The following is a 23,574-nucleotide window of genomic DNA, read 5'->3' on the forward strand; positions in this document are numbered from 1 at the left end:
TTCCCTACCCTTCCAGGGATTATATCCCTCTATTCACGTATTTGTTAAGACCCCTTAAAAGTCACTATCGCATCTGCTTCCACTACCTCCCTTAGCAGCAAGTTTCAGGTACCCACCACCCTCTTAAAAAAAATGCCTCATCCACCTCCTTTAAAGCTTGCCCCTCAAACCTTAAACCTATCAAACATTAGTATTGTGAACTATGAAGGAGGGATGGTGATTAAACTTCAAGAGGATCTAGATTGGTTGGTGGAATGGACAGACATGTGGTAGATTAAATTTAATGCAGAATAACTGAAATTACAGGGAGGGGGCAACATAATATAAAATGGTAGCAGAAAATGCTGGATAAACTCAGCAACTCCTTGATAGATACTACAGCAGACTCCTATTTATTGACTACAGCTCAGCTCCAAACTCCATGACCTGGGGCTCAGTTCCTCTTTCTGCGACTGGATCCTGAACTTCCTAACAGACACAATCTGTAAGGCGGCAACAGCAACATCTCCACAATTATCAACATCGGTGCCCCAAAAGGCTGTGTTCTCAGCCTCCTACACATCCATGACTGTGTGACCAAATTCACCTCCAATTTGATTTTCAAGTTTGCTGATGACACCACTGTACTGAGTCAGATCTCAAACAACAATGAGACAGCGTACAAGAATGAGATAGAAAATCTGGTGAACTGGTGCAGCAACAATAATCTCTCCCCTACTATCAACAAAATGAAGGAGTTGTCATTGACTTCAGGAAGCATAGAGAACATGCCACTGTCTACATCAATGGGGACAAAATAGAAAGGGTCAAAAGCTTCAAGTTTTTAGGTGACCAAATCACCAACCTGTCCTGATCCCCCCATGCTGACACTATAGTTAAGAAAGCCCACCAATGCTTCTACTTTTTCGAAAGACAGAAAGTTTGGTACGTCAGCTACAACACCCATCAACTTTTACAGATGCACCTTAGAAAGTATTCTTTCTGGTTGTATTACAGCTTGGTATGGCTCCTGGTCTGCCCACAACCAACTACAAAAAGTTGTGAATGTAGCACAATCCATCATGTAAACCAGCTTCCCATCCATTGACTGCATCTACACTTCCTGCTGCCTCAGCAAAGCAGCCAGCATAATTAAGGACCCCACGCATCCCAGACATTTGCTCTTCCACTTGCTTCTATGGGAAAAAGATACAAAAGTCTGAGGTCACATACCAACTGACTCAAGAACGACTTCTTCCCTGCTGCCATGAGGCTTTTGAATGGGCCTACCTTGCATTAAGTTGCTTTTTCTCTATATCCTAGCTATGGCTGTAACACTACATTCTGCATTCTTTCCTTCTCTATGAATGGAATGCTGTGTCTGTATAGCACACAAGAAACAATATAATTCACTGTATATTAATACACGTGTTAGTAATAAATCAAATCATGAAAGGTGACCAGGCACTCAAAGCAGTTAACAAAATCTCGGCCTCCATAAAAGGTACGAGTACAAGTTTCAAACATTAGTTCAGCCTCAGTTGGAATAGTGTGCCCAATTCTGGGCACCATGATTTAGGAAAATTGTGAAAGCTTTACATACAATAAAGATTTCCAAGAATATTTACAGCTCCAGAGGACTACTTTCACAATTAATTACAGAATATAGGGCTATTCTAGAAGTTTGAGGAAGGTTAAGTGGAGATTTAATGAGATGTTCATGAAGATTTTGGTAGGAAAAAGACAGACTGTTTCCAATTCCAAAGCTTCCAAGCAACAACCCCCTTTCCCATCTCAGGTAGAAGGTTAAAGAGTCATTGCCCTCAAGATCTGAGTTTTGCCACACTCGTCCTATTTCATTGTTATTTGCTGGATCTTGCAGTGGGAAAATGTTGCAGTTCTTGCATTGTAATAAAAGGTGGCTATACTCAAGTTCTTCGCTGGCTTCATTGCACTTTGGGATGTTCTGTGGTCAAAGTCACTGCATTATTGTTTTTGTTCTCTTTAAATGCTTCAGCAAGGCACCCATAACTGAACTCAACCGAGGCCCTCATTGATTATCCCATCTTTCCGAGTACCTGTGCATATTGCCGAGGGCAAACACTTGGATTTTTTGCCATTTCCCTCAACAATCCTAATGTTCTGTTCTTTCTCCTTTCTTCCAAGTGCCCATCATCTACAATGCTTTCATGGCTTCACTCAAACTCCTTCCCATTCCCAACTCTCCCACCATTTAGCAAGGTGGTCCTGCCTGGATTTATATTCCACGGTTTCCTCCCTCTGAACCAACATAATACATCTAGTCCATCCAAGGGCTCGTGATGTTACCTTTACCTTTCAAGCACTTAATTTAAAAACTCTGCCACTTTTCTCACTGAAGCCTGCACCCACTCGCCTGCCCTCCATTTGTGTTTCAATCTCTGATTTTAGCATCTATCATGAATTCATCTTCTCCCAGCCTAGTTTGGAACATCCCTTAACTCTCATGTATGGTGACCCAAAAAATCACCTGGTTCACTAATGCCCTTTAGGAAAGGGAAATCAGCCAACCTTACCCAGTCTGGACAATATCTGACACCAGACAGACCGTAATCATGATGTAGAGATGCCAGCGTTGTACTGGGGTAAACACAGTAGGAAGTCTCACAACGCCAGGTTCAAGTCCAACCAGTTTATTTGATAGTAATCCCACAAGCTTCTGTGTCTTCATATACCCTTCTCTGATCAGAACCTTCCACACACCTGACGAAGGAACACCGCTTCCAAAAGCTTGTGGGATCACTGTCAAATAAACTGGTTGGACTTAAACCTGGTGTTGAGACTTCTTGCTGTCTGGACATAACCACAGCAATATGGTCAACTCTGAAATGGCTGAGCAAGAGCATTAGGAGGGGGCAACATGCCAGTGATGCCCATATCCTGAGAACAAAGGAAGAGGGAAAAATGCATATTCCTTCTTTAGCAGAGGAAGGAGTCAAGAACAACAGAGACAGAAAACAAATTGAGAAAGTGCTGATTTGTTGGCACACATGCCATTTGGGAAGGATCACCTGCTTAGGACAGCCTACATGCAACTCCAATCATTCATTGTGCACATTACAAACAAGCCATTCCGTTGTGCTAATTATGAGGGTTGGGTAATAAATATGTTGCCCGCATCAAGAGCCAAGTGGTAAAGTCAGTACAATAAGAGGCCAGACATCCATTTTAATTAATTATTTTAGTTGCAGAAAACCATTTTATCACATATCTGGCATTTACATTCCTGGAAGAGAAGTACTCAAACATAGTTTGTATCCCAGGTTAAGTCATTTTATCTAACATTCCAAATCCTATACAATCAGCTTTTTAAAACTTAAAAAAAAATCTTGTGAAAGGGTCCATTTATGCTACCTACAAATCATCATGGGTTAGAGTGTCTACATTACTCTTAAGGTAATTCACCTACCAGAACGGAGACCCTTTGAACTAGGTGACAAAAAGCATGTGTATTTTTCTTACAAAACCAAGAACATTAGACCTCAACATAATTATAAACTTAATATTGTAAGGAAAACATTGAATTACAGGATGAGTTAAAAAAAAATCAGTGAGTATATTTTGCCAACTCAATTTTAATTTGCTCGAGTTAATTTTCCTATTTAGATGTTCAGACTTGCAATTGAATAGTGATGGACTGGAACAAGCGTTAACCAGCACTGTGCAATCTATCACTTAAAACTTACTGCTGATGAATAGTTTACCAGCGCAGTGTCAAAGAACTTATCTTATTTCACACTGGTACCAGAAAAACATGGTCACAGTCAACACAATGAAAAATGTTGGAATTTACCTTGCACTGTTACTCTAACACCAAGGTGTCAGCAATATTCTTTCGGAATTTATTTGATTAGCTTTGATTGGAAGATACGAGTGCCAGCTGACAGACGTTATAACCTGGGTAGCCGTAAAGATGTCCTGGTAACATTACAGACTTTCATTCCTGCCACTGTTGACTGCAGTTGCATCCATGATTAGGGGACAGCAGTCTCCTCCTTCAGAAATTAAGCTGCTTATAAAAGCGCAAGAGAGAGAGAAAAAAGAGAGGGGTGGGGAAATAAAGTGGTCACAGCTCATCAGATTCTACTGAAGTTTCAGATACAAGGGATCGTGGCCTGGCATTCTGGACATTAGCCACAGACTTTATTTGCTGGGGGATACTACAAGACATTCTAGTAGGCTTCAAAGTCTTCTTACTGCACACACACTGCAATGGGAAAAGGCCATCTTTGCCATACCTTTCTCCCTCTTTTTCCAAGCCAAAAGGAAGCATAAAGCAATAACTCCCATCACAACTAGATTGTCACATTAAAGACTGGAGAATTCTTGTACAGTAATCCCAATTACTAAACTTCACCCACAAAACCATTACAGCCTCAACAATGCAAACAATCAAAATATAGTTCCAATATTTAAGAATCCCAGTCAAGATGGGGTGGGGGGAGGGGCATGTGCAATGCACTAAATCTAGTCCGAGACCTTCACACAACTTCTTGAACTAATGGGTTTATTGGCGGTAGCAGCAACAAGAAAATGTTAAGAAAATTCAGTGCATTAGAATATGGCTACAGAAAAAGTTAAGGTGGGGGGCAAGGGTCACACTTCAGAATGGTTTCGGCAAGGCAGTAGGGTGGTGGGGTTGGCGGGGACACTTTTCTAAATATTAATTTGTGAATGCACATAAATCATTAAGCATTTCCTCTACCCAAGCCTGCCACTGAATTTATTACCAGACTTTGAGTATTCGGGCCTTGCAGCTCATTGTGGCAATTGGAAATCTTCATACAAATTAACCCCGCAGGTAAATCATCTAAGATGATCAGTATTGGTCAATGCAACGTCCTCAACTCTCATCGCATTGCAAATGAGATGGTTTACTTGGATTTGCATTTATTGTGAGTTTTCCTCCTTCCCCCAAATAAGAAATTATTTCAGTGCACCTTGGGAGGAAGGGGGGGATCTCTACAGTCAAAGTCTAGTACCCAATATATAAAAAAAGGACTCAAAATCCCAAGGCATGGCAGAACAGTTTTGTGCAACTGTAATTTTACTTCAGAAAGCTTAAAATAGCTTGTATGTGAAAGTGGATCTAAGATATGGATAGGTTTGTGTTGCTAAATAATGAAGAGACCTTTTCGATAGTGCAGTTTGGTTTTTTCTCTGCTTAAAAACACACCAGTTTAACCTTACATCATATTACAATAACCAATTTAATAGCTGGAGTTGGATTACTTTTCTGTTGCACAAAGTGATTATTGACAAAACATCAACTAGTTATTAATTTCTTTGCTATCTGAAAGATGTTACTGGGATAGAGGGCTGCCACATCTGGCTACATAGGTCACCAACTCCAAACTGACATGTACAAGCATCTGAAAGAATTATTTCTATCTACCTTGAGAAAAATATAATTACATCAATGAAAGCCACTTTTTGTTGTTTTACGGGATTAGATACACTCATACACTTAAATGGTACCGTAAGATAAATACTGAGTTTGCCATATCACCATTCTAGGTTTCTTTTCTTTCAACCCTCTCCTGCTCTGAAGCCATTCACAGCTTTTCAAAAATTTAAGTTTATTACAAAAGCAGTGAATAACATTAAAAAAATCAGGACAACTAAAAAGGGAAATCCTCCACCTCCAGAGAAAATACCTAGAATGCCTACACAGAATTGAGTTATCAGATCCCTACCTACCGAAGGGCAGGTGTACAAAATACACCCATTACCTTGTATTTGGATATTTTGTTTGCCTTTGATAAAAAGGATCAAACATGGAATTAAACTCGTAATTTGGTAATCCACTTGCAAGCATATTATTCAAACAATGATCAAAGCTGACAGTTTAGGTTAAAGGTGAGAACGTTGATGAATAAAAATGGTGGTAATATTCAAACTCACCACTGAAATTTAGAATACATTTTGGTGTGGAATTTGTCATGTATTGTTTGAGGATTAATTGGCTTACAGCAGGTTTTAGATTGCATGCACAATACCACCATACCCATCCAAACTACACTACAGCCCAGACTTCAAAAAGGTAATATCACAAGCATAACAGGATGAACCATCTACTCCTCACCAGCTTTCCCGTCAGGAGAACATTCCCCAATGCCCATGCACACATCTTAGCAACAGGAATATGCAGCACCAAGCTACGGCAGTCAATGCCATCAGGTCACTATGAAAGGGAGTTGCGTTTGGGCATTGCACATGGAGCATTAGCAGAAATATTTTCCCCGCGGCAACTAACCAAGTTACATTTAGAGAGCTGCTACGAAAGGGAATCATTCCAGACATGCTTGGGAAGAAATTGAAAATTTCCTTTTGCAAAGCTTCTTCCTGCCCTCTCAGTTGCAGAAGTGAGATTCTAATATTCGTGGGAGTCTATTAATGTTGTAATGGGCAACATTAATATCGCCTACTTATTAGCATGTGCATATAGAAGTCTGCATTTAAAAACCATTATCCTATAGGACAGCATTTATTGACAGCCATTCATATGATCATATCCCACTGGAAGTATAGAAGAATCAGGTCAGAATTTTAGGGATTTTTCCAAATGGATACTATTCATCAAATTGGTTAGTAAGTCAGTTTCCTGCATTCTAATTTCATGCAAATGCTTCACAGGCATGTCGGGCACCAAAACAGACAAAGTAGCGTTAACAACAGTAACTAAAACGCAAAATTTTCAATTTGATGTGGTGCTCAAACTACTGGGATTTTGGGAGGAGAGAGAAAAGGTCCATGAAAGAGGGTTGAAGCAAATGGCAAAAGTAAACAATTTAGGGGAAAAACTTCTGGAAACAAGTTGGAGCACAGGGGAAAGAGGAGAAAACAAACATACAGAGAAACCTGAACTGCACTGGAGCTTTCCCTCTCATTTCTTCAGATTCCATTATTTCTCAAAAATAGTTTCTTTAAAAATTACTCCTCATTTAGCTGGAGGTGGTGGGAGAGAGCAACACAAACAGCAAGGTTAAAGTGGGTCAGTATCGCTAACATGCTAAACTGCTACTTGTTGCTCCCCTTGGGATACAGCAGGAACAGTTCCAAGATGTATCAAGAGGAATGGGAACTTTCTTGTGCGCACAACTCCACTTCCCAACTAATTCCAATCTAAGGAGACCCTTAAGGCTAAGGAATGGGAAGGTTTCTGGTGATCTGTTCAATTTGAGATTTTGTTTTTGATGAACTTTATGAAAAGTGATCTGCCAGTGCAGGGAAGTTTATACTCAAAGCCAATGAAATTTTCTGACATTGCCCCATCAGTTTGCCTTGTTCCCCACCCTCCTCTTGGCTTACATGTGGGTATATCCATATTGTAGAGTATTCTATTATTAAAATTTAGCAAGCCTAAAATCCAATTGAAGATTACCAGGAACTAATTTAATAATTTAAGAGTTTAGACGATTTGTACCAATAAGCAGGAATTTGTTTTACTATATAATATATATTTATAATAAAGTACATTTCAATTCAGATTACAGTCCTTGCTGAAAACATACAATAACCTGGTCTATCTAGTGTTTGGTCAGTGTGATTTGTAGGGGTTTTTTTTTGTTTGCACACAACTGTTATCTCACGAAATCCTGTAAAAGTTCAATTCTCTGTAATCCCAGTCATGGTGGTCTCTCATTAGAAATCGCAAGTGTTGCCCAAACGAAATTATAACAGGAAACGGCTCAATTTTTCCATGGTTTTCAATTTGTACTTGCACTGTCTTTCTCCTGTAATATCGAAAAAAGAAATCCATGAATCAAATTACAAACTTGACAAAAAAAGTTAAATCGGATCCTGCCTTTTATACGCACAGGAATAACCACCCACAGAAATAAATTTTTAAAAAAACTGGGCAATAATTGACCATGAAGTTAACAGGAATATCATAAAAACATAACCAGTTCAATACTGCCACCACTTCACCCCACACAACTACATAGCGGCAACACAAGTGGTGTTTCACCATCAGAATGCCATCATCAAGACAAAAAGGCACTGCCTATCGCACAGAATAATAATGTGGTATATGAATTTCAATGCCAGTGTGATGCTAGGTATGTAGACCATACCTCCAAAAGGTCTGGCTGGAGCCTACCCAGCTGCATGTCCCTTCTGCTGCTTGCAACAGGCAAGTTAAAAGCCCAATACTAGATGTTGTCCAACCACGGAATCACATTTGCTAAGTAATTCTCAGACAATCACTGCGTTTTAAAATCAGAAAACAGGAGGCGGCCATTTGGCCCCTCAAAACTATTTTGCCATTCAATAAGATCGCAACTGATTTGAATTCCACTTTCCCAATTCATCCGAGCACCCCTTAGTGCTCAAAACTACACAGGATTAATAAGGAAAACAAAAGATTCCAGAAAGTAAGGGTCTTAATTTCATTCTCCATCAAATTAAAACCAAATGTCAGCAGAACAGCAAGTTTGATGCAAAAATAGTTCTATTCCCCCAAAGAAAAGTTTTTAATATTTGGGCAGTCGATGGCCTAGTGGTATTATCACTAGACCATTAATCCAGAAACTCAATTAATCTTCAGGGGGCCCAGGTTCGAATCCTGTCACAGCACGTGGTGGGATTTGAACTCAAAAAAAGCTGGAATTAAGAATCTACTGATGACAGTGAAACCATTGTCAATGTTAAAAAAAGCCATTTGGTTCACTGTCATTCGGGGAAGAAAATCTGCTGTCCTGTGGCTCCAGAGTCACTCTCAACTGCCCTCTGAAATGGCCTAGCAAGCCACTCAGTTCAAGGGCAGCTAGGGATGGGCAATAAATGCTGGCCAACCAGTAACACCTATGTCCCACAAATGAGTAAAAAAAAGTTTCTCATTCTTTGTGCGCGTGGGCCATTTGGACATGTCCCCACGTGCTTTCTCCAGCAGTACGGTATTTCAGTAACTTACTTCTTCAACCTGCTCAGCACTTTGCTTCTCTTGTGCCCTTTTCTCCTTTGTCTGCCCCTTCTCATCATCATCATCATCCTCCTCCTCCTCCTCCTGGCTTGCGTTTCCTGGGGCATCCTCAGTATCACTCCTCTGTTCTTCTTCATCTGCAACATTGAAATAATTTAGTACGTATTTGAACGAGCAGCATTCATTAGGCAAGGGAAGAGTATTCCATCACACTCCTAATATGCACCTTGTAGATGGAGGAGGGGTTTTGGGAGTCAGGAGATTCCTTGCCTTTGATGTGCTCTTCCAGCCACAATATTTACTCCATCTCACCCTTCACCTCATGTCACCCTATCAGCATATCTTTCAATTATTCCTTTCGTGTTCTTCCACCTCTCCTCAAAATGCTTCCCTGTCATTCATTTCATCCTTGCGTTAACAATTTCATTATTCCATAATGCTTTCAAATGTGAATATTCAAATGATAAAATGCTGTAATTGGACAATGCAATTCTGGAGACTAGCAATGCCAGAAAATGAAATGAATGAAACACAGTCCACAGCCTATATTCCAGACCAAAAGCCCTTCGAATGCAGAAACAATTGTATCCAAAGGCACAACGTAGTATTCCTGTACTGATAATTAGTTGACAAACCCTCATGCTTTAACTAGATATAATTTGAATGACATGACTTCTGCACCCTTACCAATCCACAGATCAAAGAACCTACATGTGATCCAGCTGCCTGCGAGGCACATCTCCAATTTTCATGTTCAGCAAGGGAAACACTTCAGATCAGTGATGGGTCACCTTGGCTAGTGAGCGGACCACATGAGTGGCCTCCTTCACCTCAATGGGCCACAGGATTGAAATTGGGCTTGTTCACTTACTCTTACCCTTGAATAAGACTGAATACATTTAAATGCTGAATGTCTCATAAGTTATGGAAAATGTCTAATCAGTGGTAATATTAACAGACCTGTCAATTTCAAGTGGCAAGTGTAAAATATTATGCCGACCCGGGGGAGCACACGAATCTTACAGTCGATGTTGAGAGGAATCGGTGTGCACCTCGCTTGAGATGTTCTTGGTTTCACGTGCGTATCACTTCAGTCATACCAGCAGGAGAAAAAAAGCTACGCAGATGAGAACTAACAGAATGCGGCAACTGTGCACGTGGGTGAGTGAACAAAAGGTGTCTCGTCAGCCACACTTGGAACTCCGCTGGGCCACATGACCCAGGCTACTGGTTTCTCACTGATCAAATCAACAAAAATACAAGAATTCTCCCAAAACATTAACCAACTGGGCAGTGATGGGTACGCAGTTTGAAAATTTGACTGGAAACAGGAGCTTGAGACCGACAGGACATATACAATGATAGTGGCTCAACTCACCAAAGCACAACACTAACCTTCCAACTGCAAAATAAGCACGAGTGAAAGTGGAAAAGGAATTCCAAAATTCAACAGAAAATTATGATGCAGGAGGGTAGCCATTCAGCCCTGTCAGTGCTGGCTCTCTTCAGTGACAGCTGCGCTTATTTACTTTTCCCTTACTTTTTACTCCATCTCCCCTCCAGGTTGGCTGCCAATAATTTAGGGATTATGGCTTCTGGTTATTAGAACATTCACAGTGAGGGAAAAAACAACTTTCTAGACGAAAATCTCTTTCACCACTTTGAAATCCTCCATTAGGCCACGTCCTAACTTTCTCTGGGCCAAGGAGAATAGGCTTAACCTTTTTTTTCCCAGCTTCTCCTCATAACTGAAGCATAAATGAAATAAAATATGTTTCTCATCAGACAGATAACTCATACTGCTATAGCTTCTTTCATGATGTTCCAAATGTTCTTGAAATGTAGTCAATGTTATAATGTAAGTAACAGCAGCTAAATTGCACACAGCAGGATGTCACAAACAATAATACGATTAACAGGTCATTTATTTTAACTACTAGTGACTTAAATAAACAAATATTGGACAGCAGCAGAGAACATGCCTAATCATCTTCAAAAGGTAGCTCAAATTTACTCACTTGTCTTTTGCTCTTCAGTTTCTTTTTTTGTCTCCTCTTCCTCCTCCACCTCTTCCTCCTTCACATCAGGCTGTGGGGCGTCAGTCTTCTTGTACTCAGCAGCAGGATCTTTCTAGAAGGCAACAATTAATACTTCCAACAACTCAGTTCATCCACGACATTCCAGGAGGTTATAAGCCAATCCACTGGACCTCTACGTGCCAAATTACAAGGTCTTAGCCACCAAGCATAATCACAAGAATAACTCAAGATAAGGCAGAACTGTACTTAGTTACAGAACAAAGAGGCAGGCCCAGGGGATAATGCTTACTGCAGAGGTCCCATAGCTTATGGCCCAGGATGCAGATGTCACAGCCACCATTGCTGGAGTGATTTTTTTTTTTAAATTCTTTCATGGGATGTGGCTGTCACTATTTGGACTAGCATTTATTGCCCTGGAGGGGGCAGTTGAAAGTAAACCACATTGCTGTAGATCTGGAGTCACATGCAGGCTAGACCAGGGAGGGATGGCAGAATTTACTTCCTGAAGGACATTAATGAACCGGTTGGGTTTTTGTGACAACCGACAATGGTTCCATGGTCATCAGACTTTTAATTCCAGATTTTTTTTTATTATGTCATCATTAGATTTTTTTTTTATAAACGGAATTAAAATTTCACCATCTGCCATGTTGGGATTCAAACCTGTCCCTCCTTGACATACCCTGGGTGTCTTGATTACTAGTCCAAAAGGCAATAACACTGCCTCCTTGTGGAAAATAGTTTCTATCTACCCCATCAACTGCTCTTAATATCCAGTAGACAAGGCAAATCTCACTGATTCACAGAATCCCAACAATGCAGGGGGCCATTCGGCCCATCGAGTCTTGACTGACCACAATTCCACCCAGGCCCTGTCCCCATAATTTCATGCATTTACCCGAGCTAGTTCCCCTGACACTAAAGGGCAATTTACATGGCCAATCTACCCAACCTGCACATCTTTGGAACATTCCACAGAATCCCTACAGCGCAGGAGACTACCACTCGGCTTATCGAGTCGGCACAGGATTCCACCCAGGCCCTTCCCCATCCCATCCTGCTCAATGAAACAGCAGGAACCTGAAAGCAACCAACCCTGGCTGAGTCCCTCACCCCTTTTGACCATCTTTGAAGGCTTACCACGTCTGAAAGCCTTGGGACCAGGCATGAGAAAGGCATCCTGTGATCATGGGAGCCCAGCAGTGCACCTACTGCCACTCTGGTGAAGCAGGTAGTTTTAAAGGAGCTGGTTTAACAAGTCTGAAAATGCTGCACTCGTCAACTACAACAAACCAGTTTCATGGGAGATATTCCTACCTTTCCAGTGCAGCAGAACACAATAACCAGGAACACGGGCAAGGCGATAATGAGGATGTATACAATCCAAAGCCAGGGGCGTTCTTCTGCTGCTGACATCAACTGCCCAACTACTCCTGACTGCAAACCAAATACACGTATTAAGAAGCTGGTTTATTAGATCTTTATGGACATGAGCATGCGGTAACTTGTTCACTGCTACCTCTCTATACAAAATACAAAATTAGTACTTTGCTTTTAAATCCGGGTCATCTACTAGGTTTCTATTATCTTTTCACAACATTAATTCTCGTTTTTGTTTTAAAGAAACCATGATTCGCATAAAAATTAGCTGTGGATTCTTTCTACTCCCATTTGGAATACCATTATTTGTAACTAAATGCTCCAGCATCAAAGCGAAAGAAAGATGAAAGAGCGAGAGTAAGGAAATTTCTAAAACATCATTCATAACCTCAGAATATCCTGAAGCACTTCACAGACAACAAAATACTTTTGAAGTGCAGTCACTGTTGTAATGTAGGAAGTTGTACACAAGTTTCTGCTACAGGCATGACGGATCAGATTATCTTTTCATTTTTGTGCGATGTTGGCTGCTAGGGGTCCTCTGCTGCTTTGCTTCAAGATAATGGCTAAGGACAGAGGTGGAGGGGGTGGGGTGGGGTTCTTGGTCTAATGTCTCATTTGAAAAGATGGCACCTCATTCCGTGTAACACCCTCCTCGGTGCTGGCACCTCTGATTTTACACGTGGGTCTTGAACCCACAACCTTCAGGCTCGGAGGCAAGACTTCCACCCACTGAGTCACAGCCAAATAGCTAGTTCGCACGGAATTCTCATCCCAAGAGATTCAGGCAAGATTCACCACTTGTTACAAGATAAACAGTTAACAGCAGAGTAGGCCATACAACCCCTCAGGTCTGCTCCACCACTCTACAAGATCATAGCCGATCTTCTACCTCAGTGCCATTCCTCATCCTACCCGCATATCACTTTATTCCCCTCACATCCAAACAATCTATCCATCTAGGCCTGAATTTATTGAACTGACTGAGCATTCTGCGATATAGTGAATTCCAAAGATTCACAATCCTCTGAGTGAAGAAACTTCTCAACTCAGTCGTAACTGGGCAACTCCTAGTTCTGGATTCTGTAGCGATGTGAACCATTTCTCAGCTTACTGCCTGCCAAAAAGGGATACATTGTCTTCCTACCTCCACCCAGGCCAGACAGAGAGAGAGCAGCATAAAAAAATCAAGGTATTAAGGGGAAAAAGATAGGTTAGTTGGAGATCAAGTATTTCTGTTGTTTTGAAGAATTTAATTTTTTTTAATCCAGGGCTCCCATTCATAAGCTGTGTCTTTTGGGAGGGAAATTAAGAAACATTGCTACATGCAAAAGGCTGGTAGTTTGGAATTCTCTTCCGCAAACAGGAGTTGATGCTGGGCCAATTATTAATTTAAAAATCAGGGTTTGATCTATCAGAAGGGTACTAAGGTACATTGGGCAGAGGCAGGTCAGCCATGCCCTTACTGAATGGTAAACAGGTTCATGCATCTGAATAGCTTCCCCACTGTGTGTGTCGTCCACACACAAACACACACCTCAGCCTAGGAATTTGAATGCGATAGTAAAACCATCCTAGATTTTGCCCTTACCTCAGCAGTCCCCTCAGCTGTTCTCTTGAGGCCCCAGCCATCGCTTGCCCACTGTTCAACTACTGCCTTGTCAGAGCAAACAATGAAGTTGTCAAAGAAGATATCAGATGTCATTGACCACAGCTCCAAACCAATAGCATTGATAGGAGTCATCTTGAATGGATGCAGATCCTCAAAGTAGTCTGGGTTGGGAATCTTCCTTGGTTTCCAGACTCCCTAAATCAGGAAGTTAATAGAATTAAATTCTTCACAAAATTACCAGAGAGACGGATATCAAGATTGGGATTGAGATTCCATCATCACAAAACAAGCAAGCATTTAGAATTCAAAACCAATTGCAACTCCGTAAAGTGCGTTGCTCATTCTAGCCAACAATTCATATCATGATTCATATCTTAGAACAGAAGAAAGGCTACAGGGAAATTAAATAGGAGCATTCACAATGGTTTTGGCAACAGTAGATGGAGAAAAGCTGTTGCCAGCAAGAGCCAGTACAGCTTTCAAAACAAAGGTAGTCAGAAGCTTTTTCCCAGGGTGGAAGAGTCAATTACTAGGGGGACAGGTTTAAGAGGCAAGGGGCAAGGTTTAAAAGGAGATGCACAAGGCAAGTTTCTTCCTTTTTTTTTTTACACAGTGGGTGCTTGGAACTCGCTGCCGGGGGGGATTTGTGGAAGCAGATACAATAGTGAGTTTTGAGGGGCGTCTAGACAACTACACAAATAGTATGGGAAGAGAGAAATATGGTCCCCGGAAGGGTATAAGGTTTTAGTTCAGTAAGGCAGCATGGTCGTTGCAGGCTTGGAGGGCCAAAGGGCCTGTTCTTGTGTTGTAATTTTCTTTGTTCTAAAGGAACCTTGCCCACTTTAACATTACCTGGTAGTTGGGGTTGTCAATCATTGGAGCCTTCCATTTCCCTTTGTAATCTGGATTATCGATCATTGGCACTTTCCAAGGCCCACACCCAGGAGCATTTTCACACTTAGGATTGGCAACTTGAGGAGCCTCCCACTCACCATCCATTTCCTCATCCCTACAGAGACCCAGTGAGAAAAGTGTTATTACTAGCAAAGGCTTTACTGCTATTCACAACCAAAACATTTCATCAGCCATTCTATTGGGCAACAGCTCCATCAATATTACCACAGTCAATGACTGGCCCACGATCGAGAACCGTGTATATTCCCCCATTCTCCTGCTGCATAAACTCCCAGCACCTCAAAACTAACATACAAAACAGATAACCACCAACTCATCTCTCAAGCCCCAAACCCACCCCTTCCCCCACCAGAAAACACAAACACACCTCCCTCTTCCCCATGAGGTACATAAAACCAGCAATTATTATTCTGCTAGGATGTACGGCTTACAGTTTTCAAAGACAGCTAAATTAAGAAACTAAACCTACCAATCCTCCGGTTTTTCTGCATCAGGGTCAGAAATATACTCAGGCTCGTCATCAAGCCAGCCTTCAGGCTTGACCGCATTTTCATCAAGGATCTTAGCTGGAGCATCTTCATCCCTGCCAATGGGAGAACATTACAGACTGTTAGCAGACATGGATGATTTTCTACACCCCACAAGAGCAGGAAATGTGGCATATGGTAGGTGCAATCTCAATATCCCAATAATGGGTTAAGGTGCAGAGGTGAAGTCAGTGACTTGTTTGTACGTATCAAGCCTCATGCTGACTTGCGGCAGGTCTATACTTTCATACCATGCATGTCATACATACCATGAATACACATTACTGCAAAACATTTAAGTTACATTCTACCTTAAGATCAAGCAACACGTGAGAATCTTGTTCATGTTTGTCAGCTATCAGTTTTATGCAACTGTGTGTAAAGTCTGTGATTTTTGTCATCTAAGTCTACAGCAAAAGGGGAAGGGGTGGCAGGAGAATAAACTCTTGCATGGTGGTGGGTCATGGTCATGGGCGTGGGCATGGAAGAGTGAAGTGAGTGGCGGGAGCAGTCAATCAAGGTTAGAAAAAGGACTCAAATTAAGGCTGGTGTGTCATTACTGTCCGAATGTGTGTCTGTCTTGAGGTGTTGGCTGGCAGACACCTTTCAAGGCTTTGAGTTCTCTACAACACCTCAAATACCTGATTGGATAACGTCCCTTACAATTGTATGGAGGGCCAGCTGAGCTCAGCCATGTCCCACAGAGTAGAGAGTGTACAACACTGGACACAAACATGAACATTTAATAAGGAGTGAACAAAATCACACAACATTGTTTCTTCCACAATAAAAGGGAATGTCCCGTGTAACCATCAATGTATGCTGACTGTGAGGTGTGTGTCAGTACATTTAAAATCAGACTAAGCTAGACCTGACAGATAACCAAGATGAACATTCCCGTAAAGTGAAACCATGTGAAATATCTACAAGTAAAATTTAAGTTTGAAAAAACACTCCCGTCACCGTTTTGCTCTCAAGCCTCATGTTAACAGCAATTAAGTTGATCAGGGAAGCTTTGGCCGTGACAGGGAACCTTCACATTTGTCCAGAAGACTCTTTTGTAACTTGCCCATAAGCTGCAGCATTGTTAGCAGACGGTGGGTTTCACTGCTGAAAATGATTCCCTGCCACTTAGAATCATAGAGATTTACAGCATGGAAACAGGCCCTTCGATCCAACTTGTCCATGCTGCCCTTTTAAGCTGCTAAGCTAGTCCCAATTACCTGCATTTGGTCCATATCCCTCTATACCCATCATACCCACGTAACTGTCCAACCGCTTTTAAAAAGACAAAATTGTACCTTCCTCTACTACTACCTCTGTCAGCTTGTTCCAGACACTCACCATCCTCTGAGGAAACATTGCCCCTCTGGGCACTTTTGAATCTCTCCCTTCAAAACTACGCCCTCTAGTTTTAGACTCCCCTATCTTTGGGAAAAGATAGACTATCTAGCTGATCTATGCCTCTCATTATCTTACAGACCTCTAAGATCACCCATCAACCTTCTACGCTCCAGAGGAAAAACTCAAACCATCAAATCCCAGTAGCATCCTAGTAAATCTTCTGCATTCTTTCTCGTTTAATAATATAACTTTTATAATAAGATGTCATGATGTGGAGATGCCAGCATTGGACTGGGGTAAACACAGTAAGAAGTCTGACAACACCAGGTTTAAAGTCCAACGAAGACAGGAACCTTGAAAGCTTGCTAGTTTACTATCAAATAAATCGGTTGGATTTAAACCTGGTGTTGTCAGACTTCTTACTATAATAAGATGACCAGAACTGTACACAGTATTCCAAGTATGGCCTTACCAATGTCTTGTAAAACTTCAACAAAATGTCCCAACTCTTGTATTTAATGTTTGAACCAATGAAACCAAGCACAAAACCAAGACTTGCTCGCAAAAGTCTCCCATATATGTCATCAGAACTTTAAATGTTAATTGTAATTGTGAGGAGAATGGGGGAAAAAAAAGAGAAGTGGTGTACACTTCCGGCGATGTTTTCAGGAATACTACACTGCTAACCAAATCACTCACATAGTCCCAACAGCACAAGTGGTGTCTCGCCACTCCTGTCCAGGAAAAACTCTGGGGATGGGTCAATGCCAAATATCACTGGGATGATGTTGTACAAGAGAAAGGCAAACCAGGTGTTCATTTCACAATTCCAAGCTTGTGCTTTAAAAGCCTGTGAACCGTAGGAAGAGGAGGTGAAATCCCAGAGGTTTGGAGGGAAGACAGATTGAGGTGTGTAAGAAATTCCACAGTTGAAAAAGGGAGGTGAGGAGATCCATAGGGAAGAGGCAACTGAGGAAAAGGATTAAGGAGGTTCCCTAGGGAAGAGGGGGATGAGAGAAGATCATTTCCACAGCCTAGAGGCCTAGGGCAAGGAACTGCACGATTGACTCAATTTCAATGAGTACGTAAGGAGCAGATCACACAAGGCTTTCTCCATTATCAGTATGAACAATGGTATACATTGACAAATACTTTCCCCAGCGTAGCAACTTTGCATGACTGGTTCCAAGAAGACAAGCCCATTGCTCACAACCTCAGGATGTCCTGCAGTACTTCAGCACTGTGTAATCACTGTTGTAATGCAGGATGTGCACTTTGTGCCCATCAAATCTTTGTAATATGATGCTTCCTACACATCATCACCAGGCAAGATAGACGATAGTTTAACCTTTCATCCAAAAAGATAACACCTGGCAGCCCTTCCACAGTTCTGCTCCCAAACATTAGCCTGGGATTATTTGCTCAAGTTGCTGGATTGGGCTTGAACATATAGCCTGCTGACAAAGCATGGAGACAAGGGAGCTATCCACTGAGCCAAAGCCGGCATCGTAGAAATTAACACACAATAATCAATATGAACTTAATTTTACAGCATTTCAGTTGACCATACTACACATTTTACTTCCTCCAATGCATATTGAACACATCAATCAAACTGAGCATTTATAACCAGTTTCAACTGAACTACCCATCATTCACCTAATCTATTGTGTTCATAAATACAACAGCAATGCAACACCCAAACTTTAATACAATTGGCAGAATAACCAGGGTAAAATAAGAATTCTTTAGGTAGTTGAGATGATCTGGAACGTGCTGCCTGTAAGAGCAATAGAAGCAGATTCAACAGTAATTTTAGAAAGGGGAACTGGAGAAATCTCTGAAATTGTCAGGCCACATGGGGAATGAGACAGTAGGGCAAATAGGATTGCTTCACTTGAAAAGCACAAGGACACGATAGAGGATAAGCCAATTCGCTAAGGAAGCTGCATAAATTCTAGAACACAAGATAACACCAGGGTTCTGATGACTGCATAAACTATTTATACTTCTGGTGTCACCAGAACTTCTTGGGAAACACGCCTGCCCAGCAATTTAATGAAGAAAACTCAGGAGGGAACCTCAACACTAGGGCTCAGCAGAACTGAAACACTCCCCACAGACAACTGTTCAGTTCATTTATAAATACTATTTAAGCCCACAAAATTATAATATGCCATTTAAATGAAAATTAAATTGAAAAACGTGTGTGTCTGTTGTACCACAGGCCAATTATGTGGAAGTGTGAATCAGCCACAGTGGATTGCTTTTCCATTTGATAAGCGCAATAAAACACAAAGTGTGCACCATTCTACAAGGAGGATGAAAGGCTACAGAAGGGTCCACAAATAATTTCAAACCTAACTAATCTTGTAATTCATTGCAGCCATCAAGTCCATGCAGCCTAGAGCAAATATGCTCAAACAAACCAGTGAAGAAATTTTAGAAAGATCCAGGTAATACAGACGAAAGATTACCATAAAATGAGGCAGGATAGAAATGTGATGGTTATAGATATATAAAAAAAGTGACTAGATCAGATACCAGAGGAGGTAATGGCCTAGTAGTATAAAATCGCTAGATTATTAATCCAGAAGCTCAGCCTATGTTCTGGGTTCAAATCCTACCATAGCAGATGGTGGAATTTGAGTTCAATTTTTAAAACATCTGGAATTTTGGAATCTACTGATGACCATGAAACCAGTGTCGGAAAAACCCATCTGGTTCACTAACGTCCTTTAGGGAAGGAAATCTGCCGTCCTTACCCTGGTCTGGTCTACATGCGACTTCAGAGCCACAGCAATGTGGTTGATTCTCAACTGCCCTCTGAACAAGGGCAAGTAGGGATGGACAATAAACATTAGCCAGTCAATGATGCCCATGTCCCACAAATGTTTAAAGAAAAGTAAAAGGATTTGAATTTGACACCACCCCAGGACATCCTAAGTGCTTTGCAGTCAGTGAGATACTTCTTGAAGCAAATGTAGTTGTTGAAAAGCAGCCAACTTTCACAAACCAAAGTCCCACAGTGTGACAATAACCCCCAAAATGTCAAGAAAAACACCATTCTAAATCCAAGTCTTCGTTTCTCTCTCTTCCTCTATAAAATGAGATTTATATAGCACCTTTAATATAATAAAATGTCCCCATGTGTTCCACGGGAATGTTAATTATGCAAATTTCAACACCAAGCCATAAGGAAACATGGGTTTCAAAAGCTTGGTCAAAGAATTAAGGAACTTAAAAGGAGCAGCAGCAGAGGGGTTGAGGGAGAGAATTCCAGAAAACAGGGATAGGAATTTATTAATTGTTATAGTTGGAACCATTATAGGTCAGAAAGCGTAGGGATGGTGCGCGAGTGGGGCTTGGTGTCAGTTAAGATGTCATCAGCAAAGTCTTTGGATGAGCACATGCTGGACAGAAGGCCAGAAAGAGAACACTGAAAGATAATCTAGAGGTAACAAAGGCATGAATGAGGGTCTCATCAGGAGAGGAGCTGAGATGGGGCAGAAACAGATGATGTTACAGAGATGGCAGCAAGTGCTCTAGGGAAGGAAGTGGGTGAGACACAAAGGGTTGTGAAGGTCTGGTTTGGAACTTGTGGGCAAGAACAATGTATCTGGCCTTCCCAAGCCAAAGCTCTCAATTGACCAAGTTACTCACCAGTCATCAGGTTTCACTGCATCAGGGTCAGCAATCTTTGGTCTCTCATCCCAGTCTTCTGGTTTCTGGTCATCTGGATCTTCAATCTCTTTTGGAGGATTAACAGGAGGAGTCATGTCTTCCAAAAGGTTGCCACTGTTGACAACAGTTTGGTCAATCAGGACTTGGAAGGAGTTGTCAGGGTTGAGCACTACCATAGGAAGAAGCAAAAAACAATTAATTTAATGTGTGCTTAATTTAATTTATTTTCCCCATTTATCACTCTGCATTCTCCAGCAAAACAATTGTCCCCATCAGCCATTACTTGACTCTGGGTCTTTGCAGGAGATCAATGTAACCAGTAGCAGAAACCTCAGTCTGTTCCCTTAAACCATTTTCCATAAATCCCCAAAATCCACTCTCAGAATTGCCATCAATTATTGCCAAATAAAAATTAATACCAGAGAAAGATTAACCAGGCCTCAGCAATACAAATGCATTGGAACCATTCCACCAGTTTTAGTTACAGACTGCATAGTTACTAAATGCCTGACAACATTTCAATTTTAAAATGTATTGCCTGTGTTTTCAATTCCCGCCATGGCCCTTGCACATTCCCTCCTCCATATCTGCCCCCTCCCCAACCAACAGATTTCTGTTACCTGCTCCAGCCCTACAACCTACCGAGCCAATATTTAATTGCTAAACCAGCAGAGTTAAAAATCTGAGAGAATGGCATAATTTTGCAGCCTGTAGGAGCTTGTTATATGCAAACTGGCTGCTACATTTCTCCCAATAGAGCAGAAGTTTCAAATGGTGAGGGCAGAGCTGCTGATTAAACAGGTTAGTTTCAGTTCAGCAGTACCTAGTGAGTAGAGGTGGGTCTTTTTGTCAGTGTAATAGCCTTTGAGGTCCACATCCGAACGCTTTGCATGTTTCTCCTCATACTGTCCGGTTTTGGGGTTCTTGTGCCTGAAGATGAAGTGGAGTTTATAATCTTCACCACACTTGTCTGGGCCAAACATGATAGTGTACGGAGTTTTGTCATAAAATTTCTCCTATGAAGCAAGGACAAGGACAAGGAATCAGATCAGAATTTGTTAACTTGCAACAGATTTGGTTGACATCAGAGATAAATCTTGCTCAGAAGCCTATGAATGGCAATGGTGAAATGAAGGGATTGAAAAACAATAAATTCATCACTTGCCAAAACATAATTAGATAAGGAGAGGTTGATTGCTTCTGGAAACTTGACCAAAAAGAGAAAAATCCACATCAAGTAAATACACACTCACCAGTACAAAACACTCCCTCAGACCATAAGGGCCAACAGACCAGCCATAGCACTGGAGAGGCAATGAGTGGCTCCCACTGCTAATCAATTCCCCATGCATTACATGGTAGCAGCCAGTAGCTTCGTGCATGTTGGACTACTTCATACAACAAAAGCCTGATGCCTTACTGAACCAGAATCAGCTAGATGCATTTAGTTGCACACAACAAATGGCATTGTACCAAAGTGTACACACCAAGATGATCTAGGCGTTGGTGACAAGTAAAACCCATTTAAGCCAAATTTAAAATACAAAATCACAAAACATTTGCTTACCACTTGAGATGCTAATTCCAAACTAATTCCAGTAATAAGGTTTTACTATGCTACCGCTGCACCCCCAACATTTCTTTATCCACTTTTGTTCTAGCTCACCCAAAAAACACAACATCATGAAGTGCTTTACAATTAGTTAAGCTGAAGGAGAGAATTTTTCATCTTGCACTCATCAGGAAATGCACAAGAATACAAAAGGAAGGGCAAGGTATCTCTCAAACGCGAACAGCGGATGAAACTCAACACGAGTGGTATTCATCACCAGCAGGATGCTGCTATACAGCGAAAAAGACACTGTCTACCACATGAATGGGAAACATGGCAAATGAATTTCAATGCCAACATGATGACAGGTATGTAGACTGTATATCCCAACGGTTGGCAGATCATATTAAAAAGCACGTCCCTTGCAGAATTCACAATGGGCAAAGGTACAGATCATAACTAACCAGACCACGTTTGCAAAACTCAAATCAGTGTCTAATATTAGATGCTACGCTTGCACAACATTAGCTAAATAATCCTCAGTGTGCTAAGAATTACCCTGAGGACCAATTTAAGATTGTCAGTTGGACTCATTGTGGTATATTTGCACGTCCTGCAAGCTACATCCATTAATACACAGGGCCCTGTTCTTTCCAGACAGGAAGAACGTGTACGCACATTGTTTATCTGAAACAAGAACAATCACTGGTTCATTCCTCAATAATGCCTCAACCAGAGTCAAGCTGCCTAGTTTAAATGTTCAAATAATGCTTGGATGCTAACAGTCAGCAATAACTGGTGCATTCACCATGCCATCACTCCTACCACTCAGTCCATTTGCCAGCCAATTAGTACTCTCTTGTCCTACATTATAAAGAAGTCAATTTTCCCTGCACTGTATTCTTGCAAAATGTCCAGATACATGAAAGACAAAAACCTTTGACAAAATATGTAGGTTTTTTTTCCAGGAATACTACCAAATGACTAGTTAGTTATGCATTAAGTGCTGCTACTGAGCATGACAAATTCCCATAAACGACACTAAGATAGTTACCAGATTACCTAGTTGGGGGATATTATTTTAGGCCACTGGCAAAAACTGCTCTACTTCTGTCTTTTTCTTAAAAAAAGAAAGAGAAATGGCTGTGGGATCAATTAAATATTCACCTGAGGGGATAAATGGGCCTTGGTTTAACCTCTCACTTGAAAGACACTATCGCTGACTGTGCAGCACTTCCTCAGTACCACATTGTGGTGTGCTTTCCATTTGGTTCACAATGCCAGACTCAAAAGTCTGATCCACACATTTTAAATTGACGACATTAAGATAACACTCAGCTACAGAGAGATTCCAGCAGCAAGCAATTAAGTACAGATAGAAGTACTGGCTATTTCCAGAGACAGGCAGTGAAACAAAAGGTCACTCACCAGAACTAAGTCTTTGGTTTTCGAAAGTAGCTTAATATATGCCCCGCCACATTCAATTCCGCTCTGAAAATTCACTTCATACCTAAAAAGCGTAATTTATTTTGGAAAATCATAGAAAAACAAGATTATGTTGAAAGATTTACTTCAAA

The 23,574-nt window shown here is 41.2% G+C and overlaps 1 protein-coding gene across 3 annotated transcripts in view; it reads right to left on the reverse strand.

The window, feature by feature from the left end:
- Positions 1–3,184: 3,184 nt before the first annotated feature.
- The window catches only part of canx (calnexin), a 46,173-nt gene continuing 25,783 nt past the window's right edge, over positions 3,185–23,574 (reverse strand). For all 3 annotated transcript variants that reach the window (XM_080201272.1, XM_080201273.1, XM_080201271.1), the window contains exons 6-15: positions 23,426–23,507; positions 21,269–21,461; positions 20,425–20,614; positions 15,360–15,473; positions 14,828–14,984; positions 13,955–14,170; positions 12,301–12,420; positions 10,963–11,074; positions 8,936–9,081; positions 3,185–7,754 (exon numbers count right to left, since the gene is read on the reverse strand). In XM_080201272.1, the coding sequence (XP_080057398.1) occupies positions 7,728–7,754; positions 8,936–9,081; positions 10,963–11,074; positions 12,301–12,420; positions 13,955–14,170; positions 14,828–14,984; positions 15,360–15,473; positions 20,425–20,614; positions 21,269–21,461; positions 23,426–23,507 (1,357 nt within the window). In that variant the 3' untranslated portion in view covers positions 3,185–7,727. The remainder of the gene's footprint in view (positions 7,755–8,935; positions 9,082–10,962; positions 11,075–12,300; positions 12,421–13,954; positions 14,171–14,827; positions 14,985–15,359; positions 15,474–20,424; positions 20,615–21,268; positions 21,462–23,425; positions 23,508–23,574) is intronic.

This window comes from Carcharhinus amblyrhynchos, chromosome 13 (genome assembly GCF_965287045.1).
Source record: "Carcharhinus amblyrhynchos chromosome 13, sCarAmb.v2.hapA, whole genome shotgun sequence".
Classification (NCBI taxonomy): Eukaryota; Metazoa; Chordata; class Chondrichthyes; order Carcharhiniformes; family Carcharhinidae; genus Carcharhinus; species Carcharhinus amblyrhynchos.